Source organism: Trachurus japonicus, unplaced genomic scaffold, assembly GCF_045865225.1.
Source record: "Trachurus japonicus isolate A0001 unplaced genomic scaffold, Traja_1.0 AP030824.1".
NCBI classification, from domain to species: Eukaryota; Metazoa; Chordata; class Actinopteri; order Carangiformes; family Carangidae; genus Trachurus; species Trachurus japonicus.
The window spans coordinates 62,501-72,500 of NW_028220957.1; the positions used below are offsets into that span (position 1 = coordinate 62,501).

General features: G+C 45.4%; 1 protein-coding gene across 1 annotated transcript in view; it reads right to left on the reverse strand.

Annotated features, from left to right (window-relative positions):
- nf1a (neurofibromin 1a) overlaps positions 1–10,000 on the reverse strand; it is an 85,307-nt gene that overhangs the window by 44,049 nt on the left and 31,258 nt on the right. The window contains exons 19-20 of the mRNA XM_085772742.1: positions 7,672–7,755; positions 2,429–2,869 (exon numbers count right to left, since the gene is read on the reverse strand). Coding sequence (XP_085628868.1) covers positions 2,429–2,869; positions 7,672–7,755 — 525 coding nt within the window. The remainder of the gene's footprint in view (positions 1–2,428; positions 2,870–7,671; positions 7,756–10,000) is intronic.

Consider the following 10,000-nt stretch of genomic DNA (forward strand, 5'->3'; position numbering starts at 1 on the left):
AGATAGATAGATAGTAGATAGTAGATAGATAGTAGATAGTAGATAGATAGATAGTAGATAGATAGATAGATAGATAGAGTGATAGATAGATAGATAGATAGTAGATAGTAGATAGATAGAGTGATAGATAGATAGATAGTAGATAGTAGATAGTAGATAGATAGACAGACAGATAGAGTGATAGAGTGATAGAGTGATAGACCTACCGGGCCCTGCGTGTCAAAGAACCTGCCGATGGCGTTGCGTAGCTTGGTGAACAGCAGTGGGTAGATAGATAGATAGATAGAGTGATAGATAGATAGATAGATAGATAGATAGATAGATAGATAGATAGATAGATAGATAGATAGATAGATAGATAGATAGATAGACAGATAGACAGATAGACAGATAGAGTGATAGAGTGATAGATAGTAGATAGTAGATAGATAGATAGATAGATAGTAGATAGTAGATAGATAGATAGATAGATAGTAGATAGATAGATAGAGTGATAGATAGATAGATAGTAGATAGTAGATAGATAGAGTGATAGATAGATAGATAGTAGATAGATAGATAGATAGATAGATAGATAGATAGATAGATAGATAGATAGATAGATAGATAGATAGATAGATAGATAGATAGATAGATAGATAGATAGATAGATAGATAGTAGATAGATAGATAGATAGATAGTAGATAGTAGATAGTAGATAGATAGTAGATAGTAGATAGATAGATAGTAGATAGATAGATAGATAGAGTGATAGATAGATAGATAGTAGATAGTAGATAGATAGAGTGATAGATAGATAGATAGTAGATAGTAGATAGTAGATAGATAGACAGACAGATAGAGTGATAGAGTGATAGAGTGATAGACCTACCGGGCCCTGCGTGTCAAAGAACCTGCCGATGGCGTTGCGTAGCTTGGTGAACAGCAGTGGGTAGATAGATAGATAGATAGATAGATAGATAGATAGATAGATAGATAGATAGATAGATAGATAGATAGATAGATAGATAGATAGATAGATAGATAGATAGATAGATAGATAGATAGATAGATAGATAGACAGATAGAGTGATAGAGTGATAGACCTACCGGGCCCTGCGTGTCAAAGAAGCGGCCGATGGCGTTGCGTAGCTTGGTGAACAGCAGTGGGTAGATAGATAGATAGATAGATAGATAGATAGATAGATAGATAGATAGACAGATAGAGTGATAGATAGATAGATAGTAGATAGTAGATAGATAGATAGATAGTAGATAGTAGATAGATAGATAGAGTGATAGATAGATAGATAGTAGATAGATAGAGTGATAGATAGATAGATAGTAGATAGTAGATAGATAGACAGACAGATAGAGTGATAGAGTGATAGATAGTAGATAGTAGATAGTAGATAGATAGATAGATAGATAGATAGATAGAGTGATAGATAGTAGATAGATAGAGTGATAGATAGATAGATAGATAGTAGATAGTAGATAGATAGACAGATAGAGTGATAGATAGATAGATAGATAGATAGTAGATAGTAGATAGTAGATAGATAGTAGATAGTAGATAGATAGATAGATAGATAGATAGATAGTAGATAGATAGATAGATAGATAGATAGATAGATAGATAGATAGATAGATAGATAGATAGATAGATAGATAGATAGATAGATAGATAGATAGATAGATAGATAGATAGTAGATAGATAGACAGACAGATAGAGTGATAGAGTGATAGAGTGATAGACCTACCGGGCCCTGCGTGTCAAAGAACCTGCCGATGGCGTTGCGTAGCTTGGTGAACAGCAGTGGGTAGATAGATAGATAGATAGATAGATAGATAGATAGATAGATAGATAGATAGATAGATAGATAGATAGATAGATAGATAGATAGATAGATAGATAGATAGATAGAGTGATAGAGTGATAGAGTGATAGAGTGATAGACCTACCGGGCCCTGCGTGTCAAAGAACCTGCCGATGGCGTTGCGTAGCTTGGTGAACAGCAGTGGGTAGATAGATAGATAGATAGATAGATAGATAGATAGATAGATAGATAGATAGATAGATAGATAGATAGATAGATAGATAGATAGATAGATAGATAGATAGATAGATAGTAGATAGATAGACAGACAGATAGAGTGATAGAGTGATAGAGTGATAGACCTACCGGGCCCTGCGTGTCAAAGAACCTGCCGATGGCGTTGCGTAGCTTGGTGAACAGCAGTGGGTAGATAGATAGATAGATAGATAGATAGATAGATAGATAGATAGATAGATAGATAGATAGATAGATAGATAGATAGATAGATAGATAGATAGATAGATAGATAGATAGATAGTAGATAGATAGATAGACAGATAGAGTGATAGATAGATAGATAGATAGATAGACAGATAGAGTGATAGAGTGATAGAGTGATAGACCTACCGGGCCCTGCGTGTCGAAGAACCTGCCGATGGCGTTGCGTAGCTTGGTGAACAGCAGTGGGTAGAGCGCGGGGCTGAGTTCGAGTCCCAGCAGGTCCTTGACGTTGGTGCGTACGTGCAGGCCGACCCGGTCGTGGCCGCACACCAGCAGCGCCAGCAGCCGGTCCAGGAAGCGGCTGACCGGCGTGTCGCTGGTCGCCGAGGACGACGAGGACAGGGAGCAGGAGGACGGGGTCGCCGCGGTGACGGCCGCGGCCGCCACGGCGACGGGGTTGGAGGCGTCGGCGCTGCAGGGCGTCGCCACGGAGACCACCATGGAGTGCTTGCGCTCGGCCAGAGGCCCCATGGGGGGAGAGTAGGTGGCCGGGCCCGGGGTGCCGCGCTGCTGTAGGCACACCCCCCCCAGGGCACACAGGAAGCCCGTCATGTTGACCCACTCCTGCTGCACACAGACACACACAGACACACAACCACAGGTCAGACACACAACCACACCCCCCCCAGGGCACACAGGAAGCCCGTCATGTTGACCCACTCCTGCTGCACACAGACACACACAACCACACAACCACAGGTCAGACACACAACCACACCCCCCCCAGGGCACACAGGAAGCCCGTCATGTTGACCCACTCCTGCTGCACACAGACACACACAGACACACAACCACAGGTCAGACACACAACCACACAACCACACCCCCCCCAGGGCACACAGGAAGCCCGTCATGTTGACCCACTCCTGCTGCACACAGACACACACAACCACACAACCACAGGTCAGACACACAACCACACAACCACACCCCCCCCAGGGCACACAGGAAGCCCGTCATGTTGACCCACTCCTGCTGCACACAGACACACAACCACACAACCACAGGTCAGACACACAACCACACCCCCCCCAGGGCACACAGGAAGCCCGTCATGTTGACCCACTCCTGCTGCACACAGACACACACAACCACACAACCACAGGTCAGACACACAACCACACCCCCCCCAGGGCACACAGGAAGCCCGTCATGTTGACCCACTCCTGCTGCACACAGACACACACAGACACACAACCACAGGTCAGACACACAACCACACCCCCCCCAGGGCACACAGGAAGCCCGTCATGTTGACCCACTCCTGCTGCACACAGACACACAACCACACAACCACAGGTCAGACACACAACCACACCCCCCCCAGGGCACACAGGAAGCCCGTCATGTTGACCCACTCCTGCTGCACACAGACACACACAACCACACAACCACAGGTCAGACACACAACCACACAACCACACCCCCCCCAGGGCACACAGGAAGCCCGTCATGTTGACCCACTCCTGCTGCACACAGACACACACAGACACACAACCACAGGTCAGACACACAACCACACCCCCCCCAGGGCACACAGGAAGCCCGTCATGTTGACCCACTCCTGCTGCACACAGACACACACAGACACACAACCACAGGTCAGACACACAACCACACAACCACACCCCCCCCAGGGCACACAGGAAGCCCGTCATGTTGACCCACTCCTGCTGCACACAGACACACACAGACACACAACCACAGGTCAGACACACAACCACACAACCACACCCCCCCCAGGGCACACAGGAAGCCCGTCATGTTGACCCACTCCTGCTGCACACAGACACACACAGACACACAACCACAGGTCAGACACACAACCACACCCCCCCAGGGCACACAGGAAGCCCGTCATGTTGACCCACTCCTGCTGCACACAGACACACAACCACACAACCACAGGTCAGACACACAACCACACAACCACACCCCCCAGGGCACACAGGAAGCCCGTCATGTTGACCCACTCCTGCTGCACACAGACACACACAGACACACAACCACAGGTCAGACACACAACCACACAACCACACCCCCCCCAGGGCACACAGGAAGCCCGTCATGTTGACCCACTCCTGCTGCACACAGACACACACAGACACACAACCACAGGTCAGACACACAACCACACAACCACACCCCCCCCAGGGCACACAGGAAGCCCGTCATGTTGACCCACTCCTGCTGCACACAGACACACACAGACACACAACCACAGGTCAGACACACAACCACACCCCCCCCAGGGCACACAGGAAGCCCGTCATGTTGACCCACTCCTGCTGCACACAGACACACACAGACACACAACCACAGGTCAGACACACAACCACACAACCACACCCCCCCCAGGGCACACAGGAAGCCCGTCATGTTGACCCACTCCTGCTGCACACAGACACACACAGACACACAACCACAGGTCAGACACACAACCACACAACCACACCCCCCCCAGGGCACACAGGAAGCCCGTCATGTTGACCCACTCCTGCTGCACACAGACACACACAGACACACAACCACAGGTCAGACACACAACCACACCCCCCCCAGGGCACACAGGAAGCCCGTCATGTTGACCCACTCCTGCTGCACACAGACACACAACCACACAACCACAGGTCAGACACACAACCACACAACCACACCCCCCCCAGGGCACACAGGAAGCCCGTCATGTTGACCCACTCCTGCTGCACACAGACACACAACCACACAACCACAGGTCAGACACACAACCACACCCCCCCCAGGGCACACAGGAAGCCCGTCATGTTGACCCACTCCTGCTGCACACAGACACACACAGACACACAACCACAGGTCAGACACACAACCACACAACCACAACCACACAGACACACAACCACACAACCACACAACCAGCAACAACCAGCAACAACCAGCAACAACCAGCAACAACCATAGTAGTAGGGAGGTTAGGCCTTTGACTTCAGGTCATGATGCAGAGCTCCCTTTGGCATGGAAGTACCTTAGGGTCATACAAATAAATATATCCAAAGACACAAGTGAGATCACACTTTGTATCCAAAATAAACACTCAAATGAGCCATAATGGAATGTCATGACTGGACTTTATGCTTCCTATGTCAGTCCGCACTACGGATTAAAAGCATTAGATGCCTGTTCATCATTCAAATTGAGAAACAATCCTGAAATATTGCAATCATGTCACAAATAAGCTGTAGATAACATCCAGGAGCTGAAGGCATTGTAGTTTATATGGACATTCTAAATGGAATGTGCTTTTAGCATGTGTTTTCTTAATTTGAAAAAGACATTTTAAAAACGTGTTTATTTTGGATACAAAGTGTGATCTCACTTGTGTCTTTGGATATATTTATTTGTATGACCCTAAGGTACTTCCATGCCAAAGGGAGCTTTGCATCATGACCTGAAGTCAAAAGTCGCTTAACCTCCCTACTATATGACATATATGATTGTTTACTTGCACTTGCACTCTTCTTGTTCTCTATTTGATTTCTAATTGATTTCTATATAACTATGTAACTACCTGTTGAGAAGCACATTGAGTCTGCCTTGTGCATGAAATGCGCTTTATAAATAAAGTTGAATTGAATTGAATTGAACCACACACACAACCACACACAACAACCACACACACACAACCACACACAACCAGCAACAACCACACACATCTAGAGCGCTGTAAAAGAGAGTAATGTCACTTCCATTGAGCCTCATGCCCCCTAGTGGCAGGATATGGGTATTAAAGCCTCATGCCCCCTAGTGGCAGGATGTGGGTATTAAAGCCTCATGCCCCCTAGTGGCAGGATGTGGGTGTTAAAGCCTCATGCCCCTAGTGGCAGGATGTGGGTATTAAAGCCTCATGCCCCCTAGTGGCAGGATGTGGGTATTGCAAAAGTGCCCAGAAAACCCATTCACTCCAATGTATGTGTGTTGCCCACTTGCTGCTAAATTGATGAAAACGGCCGTGTTTTTGTTTTTAGGTGTCTTGGTCATATCAGATTATACTTAGAATTTGTTTATTATAAAATGTAGATTGAAACATTCATGTAGACAACTGTTGTTGTTTTTTTTACTGGCCTATGTGTTAATGTTTATCTGTAAAGGATCCTCAATGATGCTATTAACGTGGGTGATCTATAAATGTCCTTAAATGATTGAAAACACCACACTGCTCATTAGGGCTGCAGCTATCGAATATTTTAGTAATCGAGTACTCTACTGAAAATTACATCGATTAATCGAGTAATCGGATAAAACGTATTTTTGCTTGGTTAAAGAGCAATTATAAATACACAAGAGAAAATAACATATTTCACTTAATAATGAATGACCAATTGGTTTCCTTTTGTCGAATCAACTGTTTTTATTTCTTAAATTCACAAGCAAGTATTTTCTGGTCTTGAAACATTACCAAAGAGGCGACTGCTGCTAGCATAAATAAGAATAAATAAAACACAAATAAAAATAAATTAAATTAAATTACTTTCAAGATATCAAAAATAAATTAAATTAAATTACTTTCAAGATATCAAAAATGTTTTCTGCGGAGATGCTGCAACATGGAAGACTTGCTGTTGTGGTATGCAAGGGCCGTGTTACAACTATAGTGCCTATAGAGAGACATTTTCTGTCTTTTTGTCGCCTTTTTCTCCCTCAGTCAAACACCTGTACGTCCGCCGCCCCCGCCCGCCCGTTAAGCCGGGTTTCTACCGAATCAACGGTCTCACCGCAACATATGGTTCACGTCATGATAACTTCAGTATTTTGGCCATTCAAGCTTCCACAGTCCATAGTCCTTTTCTTTGTTTGATATTTCAAGAGACTTGGTTAAGTAGCCTAACCATGGATAGCTCCTAGGCAGGATTGTTCTGCTGTGTTGTCGCCACCGTCGCCACCGTCACCCCCCCCCCTCCCCGGTCGTCGCCTCGCCGCCGCCCCCCTCCTCCCCATCTCCGCCGTCATCCGCGGCGGACGGCCGCGGGGGGGCCCCGCACGGTTACGTTCATAGGTTACGTTACGGCGCACGTTGTGCCACATTGAAAGTAGTCCGTGCGGCCGCTTGAACTACAATTAAATTAACGATTCCTCGAGGCAGAAAAAAATCCTCGGACCATTTTTTGTAATCGAGGTACTCGAATTACTCGAGGAATCGTTTCAGCCCTACTGCTCATTCACCAACAATGCAGAGATGTCAGTTCTTTAGTAAAACCCATATTCCTCCACCAGGAGGCGCTGCCATTGGACCAATGCTGTCCTTACTCTCTTTTACAGCGCTCTATCACCAACAACCAACCAATGATCCTCTGACTGAAGCCCCTCCCCCTCTGACGGAAGCCCCTCCCCCTTACCTGTCCGTCGTCGTTCTTGTTCTTGGGGAAGTTGAGGATCTGCTTGGTGGCCTGGTCCCATTTAGTGTAGGTGTCCTCCCAGGCCTGGACAGAGACAGAAGCTTCAAGTTCACAACACACACAGCCACTCACAACTAAGCATAAAGTCTGCTAGCTCAATGCTAACGTATAATGTAAAACCTCATAGACGGGCTAACAGAAATTAGCCTCGCTATCCAGAGTCTGTGGTCAGTTTATAACGCTTGTTAGGAAATTTGCTCCGACGTTTGTCGTGTGAGTCTGTGGAAGCTGCAACCGGACAACTCTGGCAGCTGGACACATTTATTGAGGCTGCTGCACTACTGCATTAATTTGGTAGCTACACCGGTCGCTACTTCATTTATTTGGTAGCTACACCGGTCACTACTGCATTTATTTGGTAGCTACACCGGTCACTACTGCATTTATTTGGTAGCTACACCGGTCGCTACTGCATTTATTTGGTAGCTACACCGGTCACTACTGCATTTATTTGGTAGCTACACCGGTCACTACTTCATTTATTTGGTAGCTACACCGGTCACTACTTCATTTATTTGGTAGCTACACCGGTCACTACTGCATTTATTTGGTAGCTACACCGGTCACTACTGCATTTATTTGGTAGCTACACCGGTCACTACTTCATTTATTTGGTAGCTACACCGGTCACTACTTCATTTATTTGGTAGCTACACCGGTCACTACTTCATTTATTTGGTAGCTACACCGGTCACTACTTCATTTATTTGGTAGCTACACCGGTCACTACTTCATTTATTTGGTAGCTACACCGGTCACTACTTCATTTATTTGGTAGCTACACCGGTCACTACTTCATTTATTTGGTAGCTACACCGGTCACTACTGCATTTATTTGGTAGCTACACCGGTCACTACTGCATTTATTTGGTAGCTACACCGGTCACTACTTCATTTATTTGGTAGCTACACCGGTCACTACTTCATTTATTTGGTAGCTACACCGGTCACTACTTCATTTATTTGGTAGCTACACCGGTCACTACTTCATTTATTTGGTAGCTACACCGGTCACTACTTCATTTATTTGGTAGCTACACCGGTCACTACTGCATTTATTTGGTAGCTACACCGGTCACTACTGCATTTATTTGGTAGCTACACCGGTCACTACTGCATTTATTTGGTAGCTACACCGGTCACTACTTCATTTATTTGGTAGCTACACCGGTCACTACTTCATTTATTTGGTAGCTACACCGGTCACTACTGCATTTATTTGGTAGCTACACCGGTCACTACTTCATTTATTTGGTAGCTACACCGGTCACTACTGTATTTATTTGGTAGCTACACCGGCCACTACTTCATTTATTTGGTAGCTACACCGGTCACTACTGCATTTATTTGGTAGCTACACCGGTCACTACTTCATTTATTTGGTAGCTACACCGGTCACTACTGCATTTATTTGGTAGCTACACCGGTCGCTACTTCATTTATTTGGTAGCTACACCGGTCGCTACTTCATTTATTTGGTAGCTACACCGGTCGCTACTGCATTTATTTGGTAGCTACACCGGTCACTACTTCATTTATTTGGTAGCTACACCGGTCACTACTGCATTTATTTGGTAGCTACACCGGTCACTACTGCATTTATTTGGTAGCTACACCGGTCACTACTTCATTTATTTGGTAGCTACACCGGTCACTACTGCATTTATTTGGTAGCTACACCGGTCACTACTTCATTTATTTGGTAGCTACACCGGTCACTACTGCATTTATTTGGTAGCTACACCGGTCACTACTGCATTTATTTGGTAGCTACACCGGTCACTACTTCATTTATTTGGTAGCTACACCGGTCACTACTTCATTTATTTGGTAGCTACACCGGTCACTACTTCATTTATTTGGTAGCTACACCGGTCACTACTTCATTTATTTGGTAGCTACACCGGTCACTACTTCATTTATTTGGTAGCTACACCGGCCACTACTGCATTTATTTGGTAGCTACACCGGTCACTACTGCATTTATTTGGTAGCTACACCGGTCACTACTTCATTTATTTGGTAGCTACACCGGTCACTACTTCATTTATTTGGTAGCTACACCGGTCACTACTTCATTTATTTGGTAGCTACACCGGTCACTACTTCATTTATTTGGTAGCTACACCGGTCACTACTTCATTTATTTGGTAGCTACACCGGTCACTACTTCATTTATTTGGTAGCTACACCGGTCACTACTGCATTTATTTGGTAGCTACACCGGTCACTACTGCATTTATCTGGTAGCTACACCGGTAGAGACAGA